Raw genomic sequence first — 26,015 nt, 5'->3', positions numbered from 1 at the left:
ATCCCCAGGGGTAAAGCCAGGCCTGCTTGACCTTGTGAAGTGTGGTTCCATAAACAGCTAGGGAGGGAAGGGCTGAGTGGCTATGATTTTGCTTACCAGCATCACGAGCCCCAGATTTCACATCCTGCCTGGGTCTCAGGGGTCTCGGACTCAGGCAGGCCTGCAGGACAGAGACCCAGAGCAGGCAGCCTGCGTCCTACGTGTGCACCAGACAAGGTGAAGTTCTCCAGTGTGACGGCTTAGCCCAGTCCCTCTTCTGCAGCCAGGAGCTTCCTAGAGCCAGGAGCCCTTGTCAGGTGGTAGGGACTCAGCTCGCCACCTCCGTCCCAGCTGCTTCTGCCCAGCTGTGGACGACCCCCACCAGGCCCCGGACAGAAATCTCATCCAGTCATTCCATCCTGGGTCATATGGGAACATCTCTGCTCAGTTGCTCCCTTTCCAGAGAAGAGAGGTGTTCATCAAAACTCACCTTTGGGGAAGACCGGCAGGGAGCATGGGGCTGGCTAGGAGAGGGAGTCCTTGGACTCCCCACAGAGGGAAACAGTAGGACGTGAGCTGGCTCTCCCAGTGGGTCCGGGATGGACCGTGGTTCTGGTTGGTTCCATGGTGGTGGTGGAGTCCTTGGGAGCACTGAGGAAAAGAAGCTGCGGTGGGGGGTGGGGGGAAGACACAGAGTGTTCTGTCCTGGCCCCCTTTGACAGTAGTCACACCCATATGACCCTTTCCCTCCTGGCTTTCCTCTTAAAGGGGCCCACTCAGGCACTTGAGGGTTAAATGAACACCCTTCCTTTTGTGTTCATTTTCTTTTCTTTTTAAGATTTTATTTATTTATTTGACAGAGATCACAAGTAGGCAGAAAGGCAGGCAGAGAGAGGAGGAAGCAGGCTCCCCGCTGAGCAGAGAGCCTGATGCGGGGCTTGATCCCAGGACCCTGGGATCATGACCTGAGCTGAAGGCAGAGGCTTTAACCCACTGAGCCACCCAGGCACCCCCTTCCTTTTGTGTTCAAACTAAGGACTGAGGGCCAGTTTCCCCACGTCCCTAGCAGTGCACAGATTTCCCCTAAGGCAAAGAAATGTCCATAAGGCTTACTTGCAGGTTTCCTTATGAACAGCGGTAATCACCGTGAGCTTTGCTTTTGAGGACACATGGCCGGTCACATGCTCCCTGGACACTGACACGTGCTCCCTGGACACTGATGCTCACGATAGCCCCTGGGAGGTGAGTTCCCTCCCTGTAGCAGGCGAGGAAACGGAGGTTGGAGGCTTGGTAAACAACTTGTGCAAAATCTCTCTGGGGCCAAGCTGAGACTGACTTACGTCCTTGCGTTCCATATGTCCTTCCATCCTTACGCCCTTCCCTCTGCACTTTGCGGTCTCCCAAAACTTTCACTGATCGGGGATTGAACTCAGACCCCCAGCAGGATAGGCAAGGACTGTACTTTGGAAACACGGCTACCGTCAAGCCTTAGTGACTGAGACATTGTCTCTTCTGTCTTGGCGGCCCAAGAACAGGGCGTGGTTCTGTCCCGTGTGGTGGCAACGGAGCGTGGGGGAGACGTCCGCCAGAATCCAGCACAGCACCTGGCCCATCGCCAGAATGCAGATAGAGTGTTAAACGCATGAAAAAAAATGGGGGGCTTGAGATCAAGAAAGCAATCTGTCTTTTACAGCACCCTAAGTGGATGAGGCCCGGGGCAGAGAAAGCTGGATCTAATTTTCACCATGCCGGGGAGGTAAAAACAGCAGTGTTTTACACGGTGCTGCCGTGGCTGTGGTCTCCAGCGGGGTCTGACAGCGGCGATTCATCCAGCCCCAGAAAATGGGCATCCAGGAGCACTCCAGCCTCGCCTCTTTTCTCTTCATACCAGAGCGCTGCATGAGAAGAACCCCCCTCCTCCACCCCAGCTGTGAAATTGGCTAGATCTCAACATAAGCATCACTTCCTCCGGGAAACCTTCCCTGACCACCCCACCGTGGTTAGCAGCACGGGTTAGCACCGGGGCCAGGACACCCTCGGCCCCCCGCAGCCTGATCCTGCCCCTTCATTTACACCCCCCGCCGAGGGCAACCCCACAGTTACTCAGTAACCCAAGCCCTGGGCCCAAGCCAAGGACCGCAGGGTCCTCCCTGGGCCAGGGCAAGCAGCCCCCAGCAGTTCCCCTTGGCCACCCTCCACGTGTCCAGCTGCTGAGTGGAACCTGGAGAAGGGAGGTCCAAGATGGGGCAGACCCCCAGGCTGCAGGATGCGAGCAGCTAACAGACTCAGGGGCCCTTTGGGGGAGGGGTGGCGTGGAGGGAGGACTGAGAAACAAAGTCCCCTTCCACCAGAGCTTCCAGGCCCAGAGGACGCAGGGGGAGGGCAGGGGCCCTGAGAGTGCTTGGATGGAGCCTCTTCCTTTTGGGTGGTGGGCCAGGGAGGACCTCGCAGGTGGACGCCTGTCGGGGGGACCCTCAGAAGGGGAGGACTATCAGGATCTTGCCCTCTGCTCGGCCAGGGGTGACACAGGCTGGTACCACCATTTGTTAAAATATAATGATCTTTCCATACAGGGGGGCAAACAGATGGAACCCAGATGTCTATGTTCCACGGCTGGCCCGGCTCTTCTGGCCCTCTAGACCTCCCAATATCCAGTAGATCCCACAGAGGTCTCTCTAGGCCTCCAGGACCCAGCTGTGTTACCCATGTTGACTACAGTCTTGGGTCATGGCCCTAGGCCCTGGCCCAGGGTTGGGACTAAGTGAATTGTTGTTGGACGCATGAACGAACCACGGAGGAGGGGGAATCTGCGATCCGGAGGCGTTCAGAGACTAAGAGAGACAATAGGTGAGGAAGAGATGGGACAGGCTCCCAGAAGATGCTGGGAGGGCCCAACCCACTCCTTCCTGCTCTCACCAGTTCTGCAGCTTATGAGGGCCTGTCCAGACCCTGCCTGGGCAACCTGAAGAAGCCCCCACTCCCAGACAGTGCCCAGGAAGCAAGCCACATCCCTGGGGCAGAAGGCTGGCTCCGGGAAAATACCCCAGATGAATCGTCCGAGAATCATTATCCAAAGGCTGCTGACCAGACATCCCCCCCACCCCCACCCCTGCAGCAGGAGCTAGAAAACAGCCTTCCTGCTGACCAAGTAGTGCCAGAGAGCTCCGGGCCACGAGCCAGGAGCCGCAGAAGGCCAGAGAGCCTGCTTGGGCTGCCGGGAGCAGTCCCAGAGGCTGACCCCTGCCCTCCTAGGACTCCTTGGCTGGTCACTTACTTAGGTCAGGAAACCGGACACCTAGAATCCAGCAGTTGCCCGGAGCCCACGCGAGGCTGGAGGCTAAAGCAGACGGTGGGAAGTGCAGAGGGGATGAGCCGCACAGACGGGACGCAAGGAGGAGGGGCAGGGACCGCACCGTCACACCTGTCCCTGCGCATTCCTGAGAAGGGACAAGCCCCCTTGCGGGCAGGAGCCCCACCTGACACCTGCTGGGGGGAGTGGCTGGTCCCTGGGACCCTCAGCCACGGCCTCCGGGATGGCAGCTCTTCCTTTGCCGCCAGGGACGAGCCCTGCCCACACAACAGCCCCCTCAGACCTGGCTGGGCAGCGGGGAGGACACAGGGCTTCCCAACCCACCGGCCCCACTGAGACGCCCGTCGACTTCTCTTCTTTGAAGCCCCTTGTGGCCTTCAGGTGTCAGAACCAACAGTGCCAGGGTCTTCCCCCCGTGACAGCCTCCAGTGGCCCCGCGCCCATGGGCTGAGGCCGTGTGCCTCTGCGGGGCCTTCAAGATCTTTCTAGACCCCCCCCCCCAGCTTCAGTCCCTGAACACCCTGGACACTCCCGGGGCAGGCTTCCGTCTTTGCAGGTCCCTTTCTTGAAATGTCCCCTCCTCCTTCTTGGAATGCCCGATTTCTAGGTTGTCCTTCTAGAGCGCCTGCAGACACGACCTCCCAGGAAGCAGCTCATGTCTGTGCCCAACCTCATCCCTGCTCCCGTGGGTTCTGCTGCCTCTCTTCCTGGGCCCCCTTGGGCTCTGTACTTCCTAAGGTCCCACATTCACCCCAGTGGGAATTCAGTTCCCTCCTAGGTGCTCTTGGAGGGAGGCAGGGCTCATGTGGTTCGTCTCCAAAGCCTGGCTCTCAGTAGGCGTCAGTCAGTCTGTGTTCTTACTGTCTGTCTCCCAGGACCCCAGCCACCGTAGACCTCGCCCATGTTAGAAGCGGCTCCTGACTCCAGGCTAAGACCCTTTTCCATCTAGCGTTCCTTCTTTCCAGCTGCTGAGGCAGAGGCCAGGTGTCCTCACCCCTGTGCAGGCATCCAGGGAGCCCAGCTGTCACCGCGGCCAGCTGCTGGGCAGGCTGGGATGCAGACCGGGGTGGGAGACCCAGAAGGCTTCGGGCCCAAGGGAGGGACTGTGCTGCTGAGGCCCAGACAGCCCCAGTCGGGTTAATCATCAATGCCTGGCCAGTCTCTTTGCCTCCCTTCTCCATCTGGTTTTTTCAGTTGGGAAAAGACTGAGTAAGCCCTTCACTGTCCCTGATGTTAATCCTGGAGGGGCCAGGCCGGGGCCTTAAAGGGCCTCTTCCTTGGGAAACACTCTCTAAACTAATGCCACGTTCAAAGGGCAGGGTCCTCTCTTCCCCCGACTCCACCTGCTCCTTCAGCTGCGCCCCACCAGGGCAGGTCACAGGCCATGTCCAAGGACCTGTCCCAACCCGAAGAGCGGGAGAGACAGCTGGGCCAAGGGAGACAGGAACTGGGGGTCCCTAATAACCCCCTCCCCGCCCGGACGTTGTCCCACCTCAGGCCTCGGACACAGGCCTTTGCCACCCTGGTTCCGCACCTGCCGGGGCTGGGGCTTCGAGCTGTGGCCGAGCCTCGGCGTGGGCCTGGGTCTGACTCGGGTGGGCGGGGCCTGATCCGGGGGCGGGGCCTGGCTCCGGTAGGTGGGGCCGAGCCTCGGGCGTGGACCGGGGTCTGATTCCGGTGGGCGGGGCCTGGCTCCGGTAGGTGGGGCCGAGCCTCGGGCGTGGACCGGGGTCTGGCTCCGGTGGGCGGGGCCTGATCCGGGGGCGGGGCCTGGCCCCGGTGGAACCTGCCGCACGGAGCCGGGATAGTCCGCCCTGCGCGCCCCGAGCGGGAGCCGGAGCCGGGGACTGGAAGCCCCTATCCATGGCCGGGTCCCCCCGCCGCGCCGAGGGCCGGCGACTGCAGCTGCCCCTGCTGTGCCTCCTCCTCCAGGGCGCCACCGCCATCCTCTTTGCCGCCTTTGTCCGCTACAACCCCGAAACCGATGCCGCGCTCTGGCACTGGGGCAATCACAGTCACGCGGACAACGAATTTTACTTTCGCTACCCAAGTGAGTGCGGGTGAGGGCGCGGGGAGCAAAGACCCCAAGGTCCGCGGTGTCTGGGGCGTCTCTACCCCCGGAGGGCAGCCCCAGATTCATAATGACAGCCTTTCACTGGTGTCTGCGGTGTCCGGACATTGTGCCGGGGGCCGCACATGTATTATCTCCCTTAGTCCACGACGTGGACAGGGATGGGGAAACCCAGGCTCGAGGAGATTAGTTGGCTGCTTAAGGTTTGGGCTGCCAGAGTTGAGGGAGCAGGGATTCAAACCCAGATCCGAGCTGGAGGTGCTCCCTGTCTCCCCTCCCAGCTGGCGTGACTGGGCTTTGCAGGGCTGTTCCCCGACGGGCTCTGCAGGGCCTCCACCCTGATCCCAGGCGGAGCGTCCTCCCGGTGGGGAGTGGTGTGCGGAAGGTGGTAATGGCAGGTACTCGCTATGAAGGCAGCCGAGACGGTGGCACTGAGGCGTTTCCTCCCCAGCCACTCAAAGCTGGCCCTTCTGGTGTCGGAGAGAGAGGACACCACCACCGACCACAGCTCTGAGAAGGAAGCCTGGCAGGGTCATTAGCCCATTTCCTGGGGGAGGAAGCTGAGGCTCAGAGGGCCTGTGACTTGCCTGTAATCACCCATCAGGTGAATGGCAGAGCAGGCACTGGGACTCGGGCTTCCCAAGCAACATCCCCTGCTGGGGACAGAACCTCTCTCTCAAGGTTGGGGCCACCTCTTGGGACCAAAAATACCAGCTCTCCAGACTTCATCACCATTGCTGGGCAGGGCTCCTCTCGGCCTCAGTTTTCCCCGTCTGGGCAATGGGAAGAAGGAAGCTTCAGTTTGCGGGATGCACATGCAAACAAGGCCCGGAGTGTGGGAGTCTCTTCTATAAACCCTGCTCTGTCATTACCCTGCTTTTCCTATGCTGAGCTGGTGGCAGGCTGTCCCCACCTGACCCTCTCCCAGTCCCGACCCCGATGCAGTGAGGCTGCCGATGCTGAGGGCATCGAGGGTGAGATGCACCGGGCCCCAGCTCGAAGTGCCAGATCCCCAGACCCCCAGGCCCCCAGCCGTCCTCTGCAGGGGCTGCAGATCTCCCGTGTTTCCCAGACGGCTGGATGGCAGGCTCTCGGGTCGCGCGTTTGCCCAGAGAGGTAGAGAGTGGGGAGGAAACAGCTCTCAAGCTGAGAGAAGTGAGCTCTTGTCCGAGGGTCTGACCTGGCTGCCTGCCAGGACCCTGTATTTGCTCCTCCCGGAGGGCTTCAAGGCCTCAGTGCCTTGCTTGCCTCAGGGTTCTCCCCGAAACACCCCAGCCAGTTGCCCCTCTGTTTCGGCCGGGGGCAGGGCTCTCCTGCAACACGCAACTCTCCCTGGGCCGCAGTAAGGATGGGAGTGGAGATCCTACCGCTTTGATGTCCTAGGTTTCTATCCCTGTGGACTTGGGACCCTGGTGTGGGGGAAGGTCGGGGTGGAGGGAAGTGTGAGGTCTCTGGAGCCTGGGGCTTTGATGAGCCGGGTCTTCCCCTGCCCCTGAGTCCAGGGGAAGGGGTCAGGGCCAGAGGGAGGCGTAGCCACCGCCCTTTGGTTCGGGAGATGAAAGGGAGTTCTGCAGCTGGTGTTGAGCCGTGGGGCTAACGTGCCAAGGGCACGGCCGCTCTGAGAGTCCGTCTGACCTCTCGCTGAAGGAGGGACCCTCAGAGCCCATCTGGTCCACTCGCCTCAGGTGTGCAGAGACAGCCAGAGAGCTCAGGGGGCTACCCAAGATCACACAGCAAGTCAGCCAGGCTTGAGCCAGGTCCCCTGGCCGCCCAGCTGCGGCAACTCCTCCTGTCCCATGAGGCAAGTCATGGAAATAAGATAGAGGAGAAAAGGCAAGTTGACGGGGGACACGGCCACAGCCATGAGAAAGAGTCTCAGAAAACGGTATGGGCAGGTCCTGTGTCACATGCCTCTGAGAGCTTAGCTCTGGGGAGAGGGGTTAGGACAGGTGGAATGGGGGTCTTCTTGGAAGACGTGGGGGAGGGGATATGACTGGACCAGAGTGGTCTGTGCTCTGGGAGGAGGAGGGAGTCGAGTGTGAGAGGAGGTGGACCCCCAGGCCACCACTCCTTTTCCTCTGCTGGGCATGTTTATAGCCCCACTTTACAGGTGAGGAAACCAAGGCTCACAGAGGTTAAGTGACTTGTCCATGGTCACCCAGTCCAGCTCTAAGTGCCCCCTTGTTCCTTGTTATTTTGCTCAGGAGCCAACGAGTGGATTGGGCAGGAGCAGTCAGGGAAGGAGGCAGGGTAATGGGTATCTCTAGGGACTTTTATCTTTTCTCCAACCAAAGGTGCATGGATTTGGTGGCCACAGCCAATGGAGAGTCTGCGGAATGCCCCGCTGTGAAGGGGATTTTTTAATGTTTAGACTCCAGTTGAAAGGTCAAGGGACTGAGTTGTGATTGAAAACAAGCCCAGAGCAGGAGATATAAATATTATTGCCAGTTAAGACAAGTGCTGGGGCAGTCTCTGCTCGTCAGGGTCACGGAGCCCAGCAACCCAGGCCCCTTTGCCATCCAGCTGTCCTTGGACAAAAGAACAGACATGGCAACCCCTTTACTGTTTCCCACAAGGAGAAAAGAAGCCAGGCGGCAAGGCCTCAAAGAACTTAGGGCACAGGCTGCCTTCCAGGTGGTTCTTCTCCTTTTTTGCTGGGTTTTAAGATCTGAGAGGGAGGACAGAGCTGGTGACTCAGCGGCGCACAGTGCTGGAGAAGTGGCACGGTGCTGGGGACACTTCGCAAAGGCAGCGGACCCCCAGGTCCTTACCCCTTGGGCAGCTGGGGGTGGGGGGCAGCTGAGCCCCAGACCCACCCAGCCATCTGCAGGGGCTTGCAACCTCCTTTCCTGTCAGCCCACACCCAGCACAAGAAAAATCTGCTTCTCCTGAAGCTGCGGATCGCGTGTACGGTCCAGCAATACACGTTTGGCCTCTGCCGGTGCTTCTTCAGACGAAAGAAAAAGGGGACCGTGATTTTTTTTCCTTTATGATCTCCCTCTCTCTACAAGAGAGCTGAGGTCGTTTACAACAAACACATAATGAGGACGAGAAAAGAAAAGCCGAGACGCAGAACATAAATAATGAATAGGAGTCATCAGGAATGAGTGCCTCCGTGGTCCCAGCGGCAATCCCGGTGTGGCTCGGAGCTTCCAGGAGGGCGAAGAGAAAAGGGAAATGCAACCAGTTATGTGTTCTCCCCAGAGGCTAGGAGGGCTTCCGCGCGTGGGTCCCTGGTTCTCCGACGTCTATGTTGGACGCTCCCTGAGGGCAGGTGCAGTGGCAGCTGCGGTGACAGCCGTGTCCGCAGAGCCTGGTGCCCCAGTTCTTAGTAAATCTCTGTCAGGGGAATGCGGCGGAAGCAGCCGGGGGCCCTGGGGGAGGTGACATTTGCTAGGACTAAGTTCCAAGGGAGATTTCTCACGTGGAGCTCTAAAAGGGGAGTTTAGGGTCAGAGTTGACCCCGTTTCTCAATAGCTTGTTGACACTGTGGGATTTCTGACCACACTCATGACTCTCCCCTAGCATTTCTCAGTTAAAGCCAAAGACCCCGCACGGAATTCCTCCAAAAGACCGAGCAGGGCCGGCCGGCCGCGAGCTGCACTAGGTCACGTCTCAAACCCTGTTTACACGGAGTGAGGGAGGGGTGCGGGCACACACGGACACCAAAGCAAACCGCTGCCGTGTAACGCGCCCCCAGCGTCCCTGTAGACGTGGGTATCAGCCTCACGTCTATTCGCCTATTTCGCAAGCAGGAAGCGTCCTATCTCCCTGCCCAGAACCTCACTGGCACTGTGTGACACCGCGTAGGATGAATCCAGCCAAGTCTTCTATAAAGTTAACATACACACTTATAGATAGAAACACGCAAAAGAGCAGAACCTCCTGCCCCGAGCCTCTGTAAGGCACAGATCCAGGGTCCGGTTGGCAGTGTCCCAGCAGCCCTGCCCCCCCGTTCCTGTCCCCGTCCCCGCCCCCATCCCTGAGGAATTCTCTGTTCACAATTGGAGCTATCCCCCCCCCAATAAATAAAGTTGTTTCATAAATTGTTTTTAAAAAGTTTAAAATCCTCAAAACGGAGAGAGGCACAGATTCCGAAGTCTGAGGAATGGAGATTGACACGGAGGAGGACTTCCCAGCAGAAAGGGAAAAATCGGACGAAGTGCGAAGCGGGAGCCAATTTGGAGCCCGGGGTGGGGGGTCAGGGGCTGCCACAGGGCAGAGCTTGGGCAGGAGGGCCCCGTCAGGGGTGGGAAGACGGGCCAGAGGAGAGAGCAGGAGGCTGGGCTCTGGGCTCCCACATGGGGACAGCAGGGTGGGCGGGGGGCGGGGGTGACCCAGGCTGGGGGGTGACCCAGGCTGGGGGGGTCCCTGCCGCAGCTGGGGGGTCTCAGAGGGCCGGTCGGCTCCAGCCTCTGGGCGCCCCAGCTGGCAAGGGCTGACCCCTGCCCCGCGGCAGGGCGGCCGCGGGGGTGGGCGGCACCGAGCAGCTGCGAGTGCCCCCGCAGGTTTCCAGGACGTGCACGCCATGGTGTTCGTGGGCTTCGGCTTCCTCATGGCCTTCCTGCAGCGCTACGGCTTCGGCAGCGTGGGCTTCACCTTCCTCCTGGCCGCCTTCGCCCTGCAGTGGTCCACGCTCATCCAGGGCTTCCTGCACTCCATGCACGGGGGCCGCATCTGTGTGGGCGTGCAGAGGTGGGCAGTGGTGGGCTCCCGGCTCCTCCCCAGCCCTGGGCTAGCTGGGAGGCCCCTGCCTGACAGGGAGAGCCAGTCCCGGCCCTGTCCTTCAGTCGGCTCCCAGACCTGCAGGGGCTGCCCCAGGGGCCTGCCGGCTCCCTCGGCCGCGGTGCACCCGGCCACACCTGGCCCTTTCTCTAAGCCCCTTCTTACCCAAGGGCTGTTGGATGCATGGACGGCGTCCTGGGAAAGGAGGGGTTCGGAGCACTCCTGGTTCAGGGTCTGGTCCTCCTGCCCCTTGTGGGCTTCGCACGCCACGTCCCAGAACCTCCCCGAGACTGCCTTCCTCGGCCACGAGCGGGGGCCACGGGAGCCCTTCCCACCCACCAGGGAAGGGCCCAGATGCCGGTGCTCCCGGCCTGCTGGCCCTGACCTGGGCCTCCGGGGCCCCCTTTGCCGGCCCCTCCCGCGCTTCTGTCCCGTGTCCCCAGCATGGTCAACGCGGACTTCTGTGCGGGGGCTGTGCTCATCTCCTTCGGCGCCGTCCTGGGCAGGACTGGGCCTGCTCAGCTGCTGCTCATGGCCCTGCTGGAGACCGTACTGTTCGGGATCAATGAGTTTGTGCTCCTCAGCCTCCTGGGGGTGAGTCGGGGGGGGCCTGTCAGGGCAAGGCCCAAGCGGGGAGAGCATGGGGCCGGCGGGGGGGGGGGGCAGACGGCCGCCCCTACACGTCTGCTCTTCCTCCCAGGTGAAGGACGCGGGAGGCTCCATGACTATCCACACCTTCGGGGCCTACTTCGGGCTGGTCCTCTCTCGGGTCCTCTACCGGCCTCAGCTGGAGAAGAGCAAACATCGCCAGGGCTCCATCTACCATTCCGACCTGTTTGCCATGATTGGTGAGGCTGGCCTGGGTGGGCGGCGGGGTGGGGTGGCTAGAGAGGACCACCTCGAGGCGAGGTCTCGGGGTACTGCCTACAGTCCTTGGGGTCCTGCTGGGCTCTCCCTTCCAAGAGCCCGGGGTCTGCTCAGCAGTGTCAGCGGGTTTGTTTTTGTTCTGTTTTCGACATGTTCTTGGAACTCAGTCCTGGGATGTTCACACGCCCCAGACCCGTTCCCCAGCCCCAGACCAAGTCTGACGGCACCAATCCCTGCTTACAACTCTTCAGCCCCCACCCCAAGTCAGAGGCCAGGCTCCGCCCAGCACAGCTGCCTCCACCATTCTCCCCATCTACCACCTCCAGGACTCTGCCCCTCACGCTGCGCCCCCCGCGATTTCCCAGAGGCCCCTGCACGCCCGGGGCGCAGGGAGGGGTCATGGGTCCCTCCTGGGAGCGGCTGGGGCTGACCGTCACCACCGCCTCCCCCTTCCAGGCACACGCCTCTGCCTTGGCCCCTGCTCCCGTCTCTGCCTTCACAGACGAGGCAGGAAAGGAAATGGAGATTTTATTGTCTCGTAGGTGGTACCGAAGAATGGCCAGAGGGCCTGGGCCCCCACAAAAAGGCTGGCTTTGCATTTTTTTTTTAAGATTTTATTTGAAAGAAAGACAGAGATAGCGACAGAGAGCGCAAGCAGGGAGAGGATTGTGGGGCTCGATCGATCCCAGGACCCTGGGATCATGACCCAAAGGAGCCAAGGGGATGCTTAGCCCACTGAGCCTCCCAGGCGCCCCAGATTTTGCATTTCTCACTCACCTCCAGGTCTGTGGTGAAATGGGAGGGGTGTTTTGGCTGGAAGTCGGGGGCTCCCTCAGGAAGGCATGCTTCCCCGGAGGCTTGCCCCCCAGCTCTCCTCTGGGCCCCATTTAGGCACCATCTTCCTGTGGGTCTTCTGGCCCAGCTTCAACTCGGCGCCCACCGTGCTGGGGGACGGGCAGCACCGGACAGCGCTCAACACGTACTACTCCCTGACGGCGAGCACCCTCGGCACCTTTGCCTTGTCGGCCCTGGTCGGGGAGCGTGGCCGGCTGGACATGGTAGGGGTGGAGGCCTCGGGGAGGCCTCGGGATGGGTCGGGGGAGGAGCATTGTAGACCGTAAGGCCTGTTTTCCAAGAGAACAGGACTCAGCACAGGCCTGGGAACCAGATGTGCAGGGTCCTCGCCAGAGGAGACCGCGGGCCAGCTGGAGGGTTAGGGGTCCGTCGGCAGAGGGACTCTAGAGGCAGGAGATGCGGCTGTGCTGGACGGGGTGGGCCGGGCTGGGCGTGCCATCCGGAAGGGCCTCCCATGCCCCCCTCCCTGGTGCTGCCCCAGGTCCACATCCAGAACGCTGCGCTGGCCGGAGGGGTTGTGGTGGGGACAGCAGGTGAAATGATGCTGACGCCCTTTGGGGCCCTGGCAGCTGGCTTCCTGGCTGGGACGGTCTCCACGTTGGGATACAAGTTCTTCACGGTACGGACATCTCCCGGGGCCCTGGGCAGAGCACGGGGCACTCAGCCCCTGTCCTCCCCCACCTCCAACAGCCCAGGGCGGGGGCGGGGCACTCACGACTCACGATGGTGTCCTGTCCTCCAGCCCATCCTCGAGGCAAAATTCAAAGTCCAGGACACATGCGGTGTCCACAACCTCCACGGGATGCCTGGAGTCCTGGGAGCCCTCCTGGGGGTCCTTGTGGCTGGGCTGGCCACCCACGAAGCTTATGGAGAAGGGTGAGTCCTCCCCACCCCTGACCCTCCCCGAGGTCATTATCCCCGCAGGGTGACCTCACTCACTCTCTTCCTCCTTTTGTGGACCAACACAGAAAGCACTGTTTTCATTCATTTGAATTACCCTTGGGACCAAAAGAGATCCTCAGACAGTTCTCAAAGCGTGTAGCGGTGTGCCGGCCCATGAGGGTGACAGGGTGCTCTGGGCTCCCTCGAGGTCCTTTGGCTGCATGAGGCCATGCAGTGCGCTGGCGCCCTGACCCTGGGCTCCAGCCCCGTGTCCCCCGACCCCCTCTCCCTGCAGCCTGGACAGCGTGTTTCCGCTCGTAGCCGCGGGCCGGCGCACCGCCACGTCCCAGGCCATCTACCAACTCTTCGGGCTGTTGGTCACACTGACATTTGCTTCCGTGGGTGGGGGCCTTGGAGGTGAGTGACCTTGGCTTTGGCGGGAGGCTGGCAGGAGCTCTGCGGGGCTCAGAAGACAGAGGAGGTCTGTCCCCCGGGGGACCGGCCAGCAGATCCCACGCCCTTGACGTTCATTGGCTCAGATAATTAGGGAGCACCTGCTTTGTGCCAGGGGTGGGGTGGAGTAGTAGAATTCAGGGGTAACCTCATCTGGAAGTGGGCACCTGTTCCCTCCCGGTGCTCAGAGAAGGTGGGGAGCCAGCCAGGCACTGAGTTGAGTTGGTGTCTGGGGCTTCCCTGCACTGCCCACTCCACCCACCAGAGGGCAGCCCGACCTCAGGCTGAGGTCCTGAAGGGGCCACTGGGCAAGAGGCAGGGTGCCGGGTCGAGAACCCAGATCCATCCATGGAGGCGGACTGCCCACTGATGCCGGGTCAGACAGTCCTTCCCAATGTCTCGACTCGCTGCTTGTGGCCTTCAAAATAAAACCCATGACTCAGTATCCCCAGCCCTCCCTTCTCTCCCCCCGAGATTCTCATGCCCCAACAAGGTTCGATTTGTTCCCTCGCATAATGTCTTACTCAGTAGACACTCTCTGCACCCCTCCTGCGGGAGGCCCCAGAGAGCTCAGGAGCTGTGTCATAGCGGGTCATGATAGGGTCCCCGACGTTCTGTGGGAAGGAGGGAGCCACGGGACTCCCCACCATGCCCTGGGGGTCAGGTCCAGCTCACAGGGCTGCGGCGGGTACCTGGGAAGGGCCTTGCTGAGTCCTTGGCACAGGGTCCAATGCGCAAAAGGGCTGCCCCAATCCGGCTGTGACCCGTCGGTGGCAGGTGTCCTGGGGGGCCCTTGGGCCTCCCCGCCCCTCACACCCACCCCTACCCCCCAACCAGGCCTCCTGCTGAAGCTGCCCTTCCTGGGCTCCCCTGCGGACTCCCAGTGCTACGAGGACCAAGTTTACTGGGAGGTGAGGTGCCTGCGGCCCCTCGGACCCGAGCCTCCCTCCCGGCCTCACCTGCCTCTTGCCTTCCTGTCCGCTCCTTCTCTGGGGGACTCCTCCCGCCCCAGCTGTGGTCCTCAGCCCCTGGGGCTACCCCTTCACCTGCTCCCCACCCCTGCCCTCCAGGTGCCTGGGGAGCAGGAGGAGGAAGCCCAGGGCCCTCTGAGGGCAGAGGAGCCAGACAGCCGGGCCTGACTTGCTTCCAGCCCTGAGAGAGGACGCCCCGCGTTTAGAAGATGCTGACCGGCGACCAGCGACCGGCGACCAGCGACCGTAGGGAAGTTCTTTTCTAGCTCCTGTCCCTCCTGCTGCAAGAAAGGCTGAGAGCCGTCTGCGGCCCTGGGGACAGGGCGGTGGAAGGTGGGCAGATGGGGGCCGCACCTGGCCGAGGTCGAGGGAGACCTCACCCCCCCCCCACTGGCCTGTCTAGTGAGGCAGCTGAAGCAGCCGTTTCAGCACGGTGTGCGCCAGGCAGGCTGTCGGGGTGATAAACACCACCCACACCAAGGACTCCGACTCCTTTTTTGTGCACTGGACATGTGGGGGGCTCCTCTCTGGCTCTGACACACAATGTTGGAACGTTGGACCTCGGGGCCAGTGAGCTCCCTCCTCCCTGGGCCCATGGTTCTCCCTCTAGGAGGCCGAGTTCCGTCAGGTAGGTGCCCAGCCTAGGCTTGCTTGCCTCCAGGGACGGGGAGCTCATTCTCTCCCCAAAAGTCCGTGTGTCCCAGGACAGTTGGCACTGCTGGCCAGGTCCTCCTGCCCCAGAACGGCAGCTGCTCCCACTCCTGACTTGGGCAGGTGCCTGCAGGGCCCAGAAGGGGAAGAGGGAGTTGTTTGCCACGGAGTCCCTGGAAGTAGCCCGCAGCCAGGCGCCCCTTCTGCTCCTGTCCGTGTGAGGCCCTGGGAGTGTGAAGCGCCCCCAGAGCGGCTTCCGGAGAGAAGGCAGCCCCCGGCCTGACCTCCTCTGACCACCAGAGGGCGCTCCGGGCCCAGCGCGGGAGCCGGTGTCCGTGACCCTCCCGCCCCCTCACTCCCAAACCCGTGTCCTTCCCGGAGGCTCCTGCTCTGCTCCCCAGCATGCCTGCCCCGTGTCTGTGTTGAGCCCCCCGTGTGTCAGGCAGGCTCCAGGGCTTCAGAGGTCGTGCGACAGAGAGGCCCCCCAGCCGCGGGCGGGAGGGCGGGGACACCTCCACCCGGGCCGGCCCTTCCTCCCGACGTCCAACAGCCGTTCAGACCCAAGGACTGCGGGCGGCGGGGGCAGCGGGTGCCCCCAGCAGGCGTCCTCCTCACTGTGTGGAGTTTGGCTGGGGAGCAAGGAGGGGGCAGGAGCACAGAGCGCCCAGAGGGACCAGCACTCCAGGGGACCGTCCCTGCCCCAGGAGCCCGTCAGCTTCGTCCTTCCTCCGTGGAGGCCCCCACGGCTGGCCAGGGTGGGCGGGTCATGGGGAGGCCCCCGAGCTGGGGCAGAAGGATGACGGCCCAGATGGCAGGAGGGTCCCCTGTCCTGTCAGCCCCGGCGGGGATGGGGGGCTTGGGGGAGAGCTGAGGCCACATCCTCCCTCCACGCCCTGGGGCCTCAGCTCTCAGCCCTGTGCTGGCCCAGGTCCAGTCGCTGAACTGGAGCCCCCCCCCCAGCAGTCCTCAAAGGGACCTGAAAACCTGTCAGGAAAGGGACGAGCCCTGGCGTGCCCGGGTTCAGTCTGGACCGTCATTCTGCACGTGGCCGCCAGCATTTTCCACCAGGCCCTCCCCTTCTGGTCCTTGCTTGACCACGGCCGCATCTCCAGGCTTGAAAACGTGGCCTGCTCCAGCCCAGTCTGGCTGCCGCTTCCTGCTGCGTGGAGGAGGGCTTCCTGGAGGAAGGGACCAACTGAGCCCTCTCCGGGGGAGGTGGCTAGCCAGGCAGCTTCTGAGGGAGGAACTGTGGGGTGGCCCACCCAGAGGACAAGGCCACCTTGTCCCAGGTGGGGACCGCCCCTCGAAAGTGCCCTGGGACAGGTGGTCCCCTGCTCCATGTCCCCCACGAAGCCTCCCGTGGCCTGGAGACAGTGCTGCGCTCAGTGCTCAGGGGACGCGGTCTGGGTCTGAGCTGTCCCGAGCCAGATGCCTGGTTTGTCCTCACTTTCCCTCCTGTCCCTCCCATACCCGGTCCTGAGGGCCAGCAGGCCGCTGGCACCCCACGGACTGTACCATGAGGAAGGCAGCCATCACTTGTGGTTGGGGATGAGGGTGTGTGAGTGACGGGGGACAGGGGTGATGGTCCCATCACTGCTGTGTGGCCGGGAGCTCAGAGGGCAGGAAACGTGGGTGTCTAAGGAGCCCCTCCCCCATCTTGCCTGCAGCCCCACTCAGCACCACCCCTGATGGGCAAGGTGACCCAACCATCCAGCCTGGGCCAACAGGGTGACAACAAGCAGGTCAAGGACATGGCAGGGACGGGGCCAAGGGGGCTCTTTCCTCACCCCTTCAGGACCAATAGGCCTCTGCCCTCAGGGAAGCCCCCTCTGATCACCACCATTATCACTCTCAATGCAAGACAATCAGATGCTTGTCCACCGTGGACCGCCTGCACCCCAGCTCTGGGACCTCGATGGACGAGGACACTGGGCCCTCGCGCCCCTCCAGGGACGCACTGATGCGGTTGACGGGCCATGCGGAGGTCGGCGTGGAAGCCCGCAGGACACTAAGGGAAGGGTTTCTGGAAGTGGCCACTGTTCTGGCTTTGCATAACTCTGTCCGTCCAGGGAGGCTCCCCAGTGTCTCAGGGCCTGTGTGGCTGGAGCCCTCCGGCCACCGCAGCTCGCCTGACCTCTGAAGGACCTGGCCGAACACGGCAGCCTGGGAAAGGCCTGAGCTGTGCCATTGGGATTCACATCACGGCGTGCTCCCTGGCTCGGGGAGGAATTAGACACGGCGTGGGTGTCCGAAGTGTGGGTCGGTGGCTCGGCGGGTGCCCCGCCTCACCCCAATATTTCTCTCCCACCATCAGGACCCCTGCCCGCTGCCTCCCTGCTCTGCGCCCCAGCCCCTTTGTCTGGCCTGCAGCCCGCCTCCGCACACCCCGGCCCGTGCACCACAGAGGCCGCCACCGCCCCGGCGGGAACAATGCCGGCCAATGTCTCGGCCGGCGAGCCCGGGTATGCAAATGCCCCGGCCTGTGAGAATTCCCCTGCGCCGCCGGCTTCCACCGCCTGAAAGGGGCCGGCAGCCACCGCATAGAGATGAGCTGTCGTCCCGCGCCGGGGACAGAGCGCCATTGTCTCCGCGGCACAGTCTGATCACCAGCCGCGGCCCCAGGCAGAGGTGACCCCAACCTGTCCCCTCTGCACCTACTCCTTGCCCCAAACAGGCTTGACTTGGGGGTCAGACCGCGGTGGGCCCCCCACTTCCCTCCCCCTGCTCACTAGCTTGGCCCACTGCGGTTCCTTCCCTTGGGGCTTCAACCGGGCCCAGTGGGTGGGGCTCTTCCCGCTCTCCCTACCTGTCCGCAGAGCCTCTGGCCTCATCGCCATCCATTTTCTCACATCACCGGGCCCCAGTGGACTGGCACAGCCGATTCCGGTCCAGAGCCCGGAGGAGAACGCTCGTGGTTTCCCCAAAGCAGGGTCCTGGACAGAGACACCCCAGGAGTCCTCCCTGACCCCTGAAACCCAGACCTAGTGCAGGCTGCCCTTCCTGCCCCCCCTTCTCCTGTCCACCACACTTAGGGGCCAGGTCTGGCCTGGGAGAAAGGTGCACGGTGGCAGGACTGACTGAGGCGCGGTCCCCTCCCGCAAATGAAACAGGTGCGGCCTTCCACCCCAGCCGGGGGGCCTGTGTCTGGCTCACGCATGGAACTGGCTAAACCCTGGGTTGAAACGCTCAGACAGGGGCGTCTGGCTGGCTCAGAGTCTTGACTCCGGGGGCCTGAGTTCAAACCCCACCTGGGGTGTAGAGTTTTACTTACAAAAATACTCAGATAGTGGGTGAGGGAGCTCTGGGCTGGGAGCAGAGTCCTTTCCGGGGAGGGGCAGGAGCCCTGCTCCGGGGGCCTGCAGGCTGAGCTCTGGCTCACGGGCTTGAGGCTGGACGAGGCGCAGGGCCCGAGCCCACCTTTCCCGGACCTCCATGCAGATTCGTGAAGGATGGCGCCCGCCACTCGGGTGAGAAGCTCTTTTAGGGCTGGTGCCGAACCCTTGACACAGGGATACATCTGGCACTCCTCAGACCCTCAGGGCAGAATCGGTGGGGCCACACCAAAAGGAAAGCTGTCCTGGGAAACCCAGGCCTCTGGTCCCGGGAAGGCGAGAGGCCCGGAAGGGGAGGGTAGAGAAGACAAGAGAGACTCTGCCTGAGGGTCCTCTGGGCCGGCCCAGCCTTCCACCCCTGGCCTCCCCCGGGACACAGGAACAATGTGCCCAGCCACCTCACCCTGGGGGATGGGGGGGCAGCCTCCTGGGCTGGCATTTGGGACACTCTAAGTTAAGAGGAGAGTCGGGGTCAGGGGCCCCGGGGCTGGGAGTTGAGGGGCGCCATGGGGCCTGGGAAGCAGCCAGACTTCTGCCGGCCCCCAGCCCCCACCTCTGCGACTGGGCCGCCCCACAGCTCCTCACCCAGCTGCTCTTTTGTCCCCGTCTCTGGGCTGACCCAGAATTCCTCCGGAGCATTCTGACCCGGGCTACCTCGGGAAGAAGGCAAACCCTCCTCCTCACGCACGTGCACATGCGGCTGAGGCCCCCACCGGCCCGAACCCCAGAGCGCGGCTGCCCTCCCACGAGGACATTTGCCGGTGACACCCTCATGTCGGCCCGTGCCAGAGGAGCAGCGACCTGAGCTCCCCCCGGCTTGGACTTCTGGGGCTCCCTGGGGCCTGCTCGGCGGGTCTCCGGGGCCCCAAACAGGCCAAGCTTGACTTGAGGCTGAGAGAGGAAGTGGCTTTGTTGTCCTGGGCATCGCCTGGGTTCTCAAACTTGCTTTCCCACCCTGCTCTTCTTGGCAGGAGAGCCCTGGGCTGGAGGGGCGGCCCCCCCAGTGTCCCCTCCGCCCTGGCTCACATCATCCACTCTCCGTCTCCCCAGAGCAGGAATGTGGCTCCGGGACACTGTGGGGCTTGTTCCCAATCCCCTTCTAGCTCATTTCACTCAGGCTTTTACAGCCTCGCCTTCCTCCCACGGGCTGCTGTCTGGTTCTGGCTCTCTCCAGAAGTCTCCCCTCCTCCATGCAATTCCTCACGCTTCATTTTGTCCCAACAGCATCTGAGGAGGCTGCGCCCCGGGGGGTCAAGGAACCCCGGGGTGGGAGCTGGCGGTGGGGGCAGGGTCCCCTTCTCCCCAGCTCTGTGGCGGCTCCCGGCCGGACCCCACGCGGTGCACAGTGGCTGCCGGCCGTCCGTCCGTGCCCTGCGAGCCTCGGATTATCGGTGGAATCTGCACCGGGCTTCTTGCTGGCAGTTGCTAATGCAGACCCTTAATAACCGTGGCCACTGATGCCCAAGCCAGCAGGCTGCGTGGTCTCCCGGACTGCGGGTGGGCTCCGGCCTGCCTCCGTCCTGGACTCCAGGTTCAACCACCGCGCAGGTGTCCACGGGCACAGAGGCTCCGAGGGGCTTAGCTGGGGCATGGAGGGAGCCCCGGGACCGGCACCAGGGAGAGAGAGGAGAAGGGCAGGGCCACGTGAAGCCAGTGCCCTTCTTCCCTGGAACATTCGGGGGTAGCTCGGGTGGAGGTCCCAAAAACCCACAGCCCCTGGGGGCCCCGTTTGCCTTAACCCTGGAGGCGCAGTGTTTGGATTTCTCCCTCGAGGCTAGAGCACCCTCTCCTGAGACAGCACGACCCTGTGGAAGGGAGCAGTGGGCTAGAGTAGGAGCCGACCGGGTGCCAGGCCTTCAGAACGCCCGGAATGCCTGTGCAGAAAAGCCGGACTTCGCTCCGGGGGGAGGGTGGCTAAGCTTTCCAGAGGCCGGGGGTCGGCGCCCTCGCAGGGTGTAATGCGCTGTTTATCGGCTCGCCCCAAATGGACTGTGGGCTCCTCCAGGACAGCGTGAGCCGGGCGCTCTGCCTCTCCCTCTCCCCCCTGACCTCCAGCCTTGGCCACCGGCCACGGAGCAGGACGGACCCAGTTAGGGGCAAGAGAGTAGGCTGAGCCCTCAGCGAGCGCTCGGGCCAGTGGAAGGTGGCCTGGCAGGCCCGCCAGGTGCCCCTCTGGCCCAGCCGGGCCTCAGTGCCCCCTCCCTGTGCACTCACACCCTGAGAAGTGGCCCCAGGCGGCCCAGGAGAGCTTGGGAGGAGCCCCTCCCCCACACACCTGCTTTCCCCCATTCTTCTCTGCTCCGACTTCAATGTCTTGACTTTTTCCTATGGCTTTTGAGGGAAGGATCCACCAAGACTTCAGTCTGCCCCAACTCAGAAGAAAGGGGGGGGGGAGTCCTGAAAACAAAACCCCAAACCCCTGCAACAACCTTAAAGTAGGAGAGATTGGCTGGACGGCTTTTAATCCCTTAATCCCTCTCAGATGGGCCTTGAGACGCTAATGATTTTCCTAATTATTCCCTCCCATTTTCCCATCGCTCTGTAAGGGCTTTCGAGAGGAGTGAAATTCTTAGTGAGGGGGTGGATGAATGGCGGACCCACCTCCCCCAAATTAAGCGGGAGTCCAGGCGGCTGGAGAGGTGGGGGAAGGGCCAGGAGCCTCCAGCTGGGGACTTGGGCTCCCCTGCCCCTGGGACCATGGGGGCGGTGGAGTCGGCGCCCGAGAGGGCCAGGTGTGGGGCTGGGGTCCCTCAGTGTGAATGGCCCATTATCCTGCCCCAAGGATGGGAGTTGAGGGTCTCTTTATGTCCCCTAGGAAAGGCCCCTCTGGGTGATAATCACCCTGGGAGGGAGGTGGAGGTGGTGATAAGGGTCTTTACAGGGGACCAAGCCTCTTGAGAGAACAGGGGCCTTTCAGGCTCCAGGCTCCCCTTGTCTCCAGCAGCCTGGGACCCTGTGGCCCATCCACGGCAGGTGGCGGTGAGGGGCAGACCATGAACGTGGCCAGTCTCTGGGCTCAGCCTCCCCCCCATCACCGTGGCTGGCTAGCCGGCAGCGGCCTTCTGCAGACCTCCCCCATGCCCCGTCCTGACCCCCACCTTGGCTTGGGTGCCTCGGGGCTCTGGTCTCAACCACCGCACCACCAGTTGTCACTGAGTTTCCCTAGGTCCGGACGTGCGGAGAGCTGACCCTGGACCTGCCTCCCGGGTCATTCCTTCATGAAACCCTCTGAGGGCTGCGCCTCCTCCTCCAGACGCCCTGCAGGAGGAGGCCGCAGCCCCTTTCACAGACAGAGCAACTGAGGTTCTGAGCAGTTAGGAGACTCATGAAATGATACACAGCCGGTCACCAAGGGAGGTGGGACCCGTGTGTTGCATCCCAGGCCCAGGGCTCCAGGCCCCCGGCTCTCTGTCCCCCTGCCTGGAACTGGGGCCACGCGGCTTTCTGGAGCCCTACAGCCTGGGCCGCTGGGAAGGGAGAGTGTGGACTTGCTTCAAAACCTCAGCTCTGAGCCTAGCCAAGGGGGTGGGGGTGCTGGCGCAGAAGGAAGGAGGCGGACGGGGGGCCGTGGGGCCCCCACACTGGCCTGCGCGGTTTGTGTTTACGGACTATTTTTCACAGGACAAAGTTGAACAAAACCTGGCCTTCCATAAGCGCTTTATTTGAAACTGTGGTTCCCCTCCTGCCCCTGCTGTCCTGACGCTCCCCTTTTCCTGATCTGTTTTTCTCCAGGTCATTTATGATGGGAGTAGCCGGTCGTGTCCTTCTCCCGCAGTGGCCTCACGAGGCCCCAGGGCCTGGGGTCTGGGTGCGCCGGCCAGCCCCCCATCCTAAGCCGGGTTTGCCTCTGAAGGCCCTTGGCCCTGGTGAGGTAGAGAAAGGGCAGCCTGCAGGCTGGGGTTTCTGGCCTGTGGGGTCCTTGAGCACCTGGAGCCACAGCCTGGGGGTCCCTCCTGGTCCCCCCCCCCAGCCTGGGCGAAGCCCCCCGAATGTCCCATTATGCACATTCACTTCCCACTTTGTTGGGCCTTTTGTCAGCGGGCTGGGGAGTGTGAGGGGCTATTACCACGAGCCTCATTATCCCCAGCCAGAGCAGTAACGAGGGGTCCCCTCCACAGGCCTGCACACGGCGCAGGGTCCCTCCCATTTAATAACGGCAATGACAGCCTCGCTCGGAGCCTGCTCGGGCCCTGCTGCGCTGGGCACTCCACTTCCATTATCACAGTGGGCCCCCCGCCGCTCCGGCAGAGCCACATTTACAGCCCCATTTTCCAGATGATGGTTCCCGAAGGCCCCACGACCAGGCCCCCTTTCCCCTCAGCAAGGCAGCCAGCCCCGGGGGGAGGAAGGGCCGGCAGGGCCCAGGCCCCAGGCCCCAGAGGAAGGACACACAGACGTGCGGAGAGGGCAAGTGGGCCCACGGGGTCCTGGCAGCAGGGACGGGAGCCACCAGGCCACCACTGTCCCCTCATAGGGCTGGTGCGGGCTCAGGGAGCCTGCGCGTGGAGCTAGTGGGAAGTCAGGCTTTGCCCTCAACGCCAGCTGGCTAGGGAGGGGTGCTGCTGCTCTGGGGGAGGGTCCCAAAAGGCCCCTGGGACCTGGGTGGAGCATGGGGGACACTGACCAGGCCCAGGTGCCTAGGAGGGAGGCCGGCAGAGGCCGGAGGAGGGGAGAGGCAGATGGAAGGAACCGAAATCCCACTCTCGCCTCCTAACCGAAGCATCTCGGGCTTTGCTACTCTGGCCTTTGGGTTGAAGCACTATCCTTCCCCAGCCTTTAAAAAAGATGCAATAACCAATATTTTGAATGTAATTGTTTCTGAGTAATTCCTTCTCGACACTCTGGAGGCACAAAGGGTAAACTAGACGGCACAGAGTTTCCCTTGGACCTACCTGTCTCTGCCCCCAGGTCCCGCCGTTCCCCGCTGCTCGGGACCCTCCCAGGACTACTTGGGTCAGGCCCTTCGGTTTCTGGAAATAAGCCCCATGCCTGTGTTTCCCCAGCCTGTGTCACACCCTCTCAGCCAGAGAACGAGGGAGGAGAGTCTGAGGACAGAGGGGATCGGAGGACCTCTCAGAAGGGCAGAGAAGGGGCAGAGGGGGCGTCTGAGGGGCTCCGTCGGTGGACCGTCTGCCTTTGGTTCAGGTCAAGATCTCAGGGTCCTGGGATCAAGTCCCACCTCTGTCTGTCTGTCGCGCTTCCTGCTCCGTGGGGAGCCTGCTTCTCCCTCTCCCTCTGCCCCTCTCCCGGCTTGTGCACGCACGCTCTCTCTCTCCAGTAAACAAACAAAGACTTTAAAAAATGTTTTAAAAGGAGCAGAAGGGCTGGCTGTCCCGGAACTGGAACAGAGTGTGCGAGGGCTCCGCTGTGCGGCGCCTTCCGCATGCCCCCCGGTCTCTTTCTGCATGAGAGTCAAGGAGGGGCCTGGGGCCCCATAGCGGGGGCTCGGGGGCTGCACCCTGCACGCTTGGACCCTCAGCCTGGGGTTTCTTGGGGTCTGGAGAGGGTGTGTCCCTTTGTCCTTTCTGGAAAGGCCGGATCTGAAGGGAACCCCCTGGTCGGTGGGACCCTCAGCTCCAGGGTCTTGTCCTGGGGGAGACACGACTTTACTGTGGTTGTGAGGGTTATGTACGTCTATAAAGTATGTGGTAACATGCGTGACACAGAGTACACCCTGACCGCCGTCTTAAGGGCTCCGCTCTGTCCGGACCTAAGCGCCCCCTTTGTTCATTCCTGGCCTGGAAGCACTTCTCCTGCCCCCAGAGCTCTGTGACACAGCTTCATCTTGGGTCCTCTGGGAGGACATCGGTGGGGGGGCCTCTGCGGTGTGGCCCCAGGAGCAGGGGTGTTCAAGCTGAGGCCCCGCCCCTCCCGGCCCCTCCCGGCCCGGTGCCCTCTCCCCTCTTCCTCTGCCCGCCTGCCCCCCCTTGAAAAACCCACCCCGCTCATTAGAGCCCCTCGAAAGTGCTGGTGTAAGGCGGCAATTAGATCGTTAGCCCCAGCCCACCTGCTCGGCCTGAAAACGCCTTTTAATTGTAATCCCTTAATCTCCCTCAGATGGCTAGCGAGGCTGGCTCTAGGGCTTTTGCCCCAACAGCCTCTTCCCCCCCACCGCCAAGTCCCCCAATTAAGGGGTCCTCTAGGCAGAGAGTGCCTTTCCCAGGCCTGGGAGGAGGAGCGTCCTGCCCTGGTTCCCTGTCGGTGAGAAGTGGCCCCAGATGGTGGGCCAGCCCCACTGAAGTTCCCATAGGTGTAGCTGAACCCCCTTGGGCTGCCTGCCTCCTGCCCTGCTTTCCCTGCCCACAGGGAAGCTGCCCCCTGGCCTCTTCACAGTGACGTCTACTTTCTTGTCCACCTAGCCCTGCCCGCCGCCCCGGCCAGCCGCAGGCTTGAGCTGCAGTGGACCCGAGGGTCCGGCCCGGCCCCGGAGACAGCCCCAGAGGGACCCCAGCTGACCTCCGCAGAGCACGGCCTTGTCCCCCCCGCGTCCAGCCCACTCCGGGTTCTGGCACCTCTGCTGAGGGGCTGGCGGAACACTGTGCCTAAGCTCTGAGCAGGGCAGGGACAGGAGGAGGGACAAGGTGACCCAGCATGGGGCCCAGGCTTCAGCAGAGCCTGGATGAAGCGCTTTCCTGGGAAAGTTCTGTCACTAATTGACTTGCAAATGCCTTGTTTGTCCCCAGATTCATAATTAGTGCTAAGGATTTCTAGGGCCCCATCCTGAAGGGGCTTTTTGGGGGCAGCCTGTCCCTCTCCCCTCGCCGAGGTCGACTGAGCTGGGGGTGGGCAAAGCCCGGCACTGGTGCCCAGCTGCCGCCTGGCGTTCCCACGACTCCGGTGCCAGCGTGTGAAAGGAGGGGTGTGGGAGGTTCTGGGGCTGGGGCTCCCCGCCATCCTCCAGCCGGGACTGGGGCCAAAGCCCTGAGGCTCCAGGAAACGACAGAGCTGGGGAGTGGGCAGCAGCGGTCTCGGGTGGGGGGCCGGCTGGCACCCCCAGGAAGGAGAGCCCAGCCGGTGCTGGCGACTGGCATTGGCGGGGCCTCCGGTGAGATGAACAGGCCAACAAGGGGCCTCTCTTCCCCGCGGCTTCCGCACAAAGGCCTTGGCTGCACCACTGGACGTGGGGGGCTGGGGGCCACCGGACAGAGAGGAGAGGCTATTCTCAAAGACACCCCCACTCCCGGCCACTGCACTCCAAGGAAGGGGCCCTGGGCTGGGGTCCCAGTACCCTGGGGTTCAGGCTCAGCTGGGACTTGGATCTGCTGAGGGAGAAGAGCAAAGCTCCCAAGATCCTGGCCTCAGGTTCCCCCACGGCATTACCCCCGGCATCCTTCCCCAACCTGATGTCCCCCTCCTGGTGTCTCCCCTCTCCGCTGCCCCCAGCCGGGGCCCCTACCTCGGCCAAGCTCAGGCCCTGACCTTGAACACCTTTCACCCTCCCAGAGGGCAGGACGAGGCCCCGGAGCTGGATAGGCCACGGCCCTGCCATGTGCAAACAGGGGGTCCTGGACACATCTGTCGGCCCGGGGGGCCTCGATCGGCAGGACCCAAGGGGACCCAGCAGGCCTGGCACAGAGTGGCTGCCCAGCGCCCAGTCTAAGTTCTTTCTCAGCTGCCGGGGTCGGCCTGTTCCCCTCCCGCTGTGTTCTGTCCTCGTCCGCCCCCCATCTTCTTTGCCTGGCTCGCCCCGCCGCCCCTCTACATTCCCCGTTTCCTCTCCAGCTCCTTGCCCGCTTGCTTGGGTAAGTCCCTCCTGAAGTCTAACCCTCGCCGCAGGTTGCCTCTCCCCAGCCTGGCCTCTTTCCAGGCTGCCCCGCAGCTGCGGCCCTGCAGGAAGGGGCGTGGGCCGCGTGCTAACCCGGAGAGGAGGAGGCCTTTTTCCTCATCTGCATACGGACGGGCTCATCTGCATATGCTCC

General features: G+C 62.8%; 1 protein-coding gene and 2 long non-coding RNA genes across 3 annotated transcripts; 1 reads left to right on the top strand and 2 right to left on the bottom strand.

Moving 5' to 3' along the window:
• Positions 1-489: 489 nt before the first annotated feature.
• LOC309850096 lies at positions 490-4,367 on the bottom strand. The gene is made up of 3 exons (XR_014304089.1): positions 4,284-4,367; positions 1,093-1,234; positions 490-630 (listed from the first exon to the last, which is right to left on the bottom strand). It is a non-coding gene; the product is annotated as an uncharacterized lncRNA (long non-coding RNA).
• A 683-nt stretch (positions 4,368-5,050) lies between these two features.
• RHBG (Rh family B glycoprotein) lies at positions 5,051-14,596 on the top strand. Its single transcript, XM_082703414.1, has 10 exons — positions 5,051-5,339; positions 9,869-10,055; positions 10,529-10,679; positions 10,786-10,933; positions 11,844-12,010; positions 12,289-12,426; positions 12,550-12,683; positions 12,985-13,106; positions 13,980-14,053; positions 14,213-14,596. The coding sequence occupies exons 1-10, from the start codon at positions 5,153-5,155 to the stop codon at positions 14,279-14,281; spliced, it is 1,377 nt and encodes a 458-aa protein (XP_082559540.1). The 5' UTR covers positions 5,051-5,152; the 3' UTR covers positions 14,282-14,596.
• Positions 13,117-18,608, bottom strand: LOC309850089. Its single transcript, XR_014304082.1, has 3 exons — positions 18,036-18,608; positions 17,571-17,697; positions 13,117-13,560 (listed from the first exon to the last, which is right to left on the bottom strand). It is a non-coding gene; the product is annotated as an uncharacterized lncRNA (long non-coding RNA).
• Positions 18,609-26,015: the final 7,407 nt, after the last annotated feature.

The sequence above is a fragment of the Mustela nivalis genome (assembly GCF_964662115.1).
Source record: "Mustela nivalis genome assembly, chromosome: 16".
In the NCBI taxonomy this organism is placed as follows: Eukaryota; Metazoa; Chordata; class Mammalia; order Carnivora; family Mustelidae; genus Mustela; species Mustela nivalis.
This window is presented reverse-complemented; position numbering and strand designations above follow the sequence as displayed.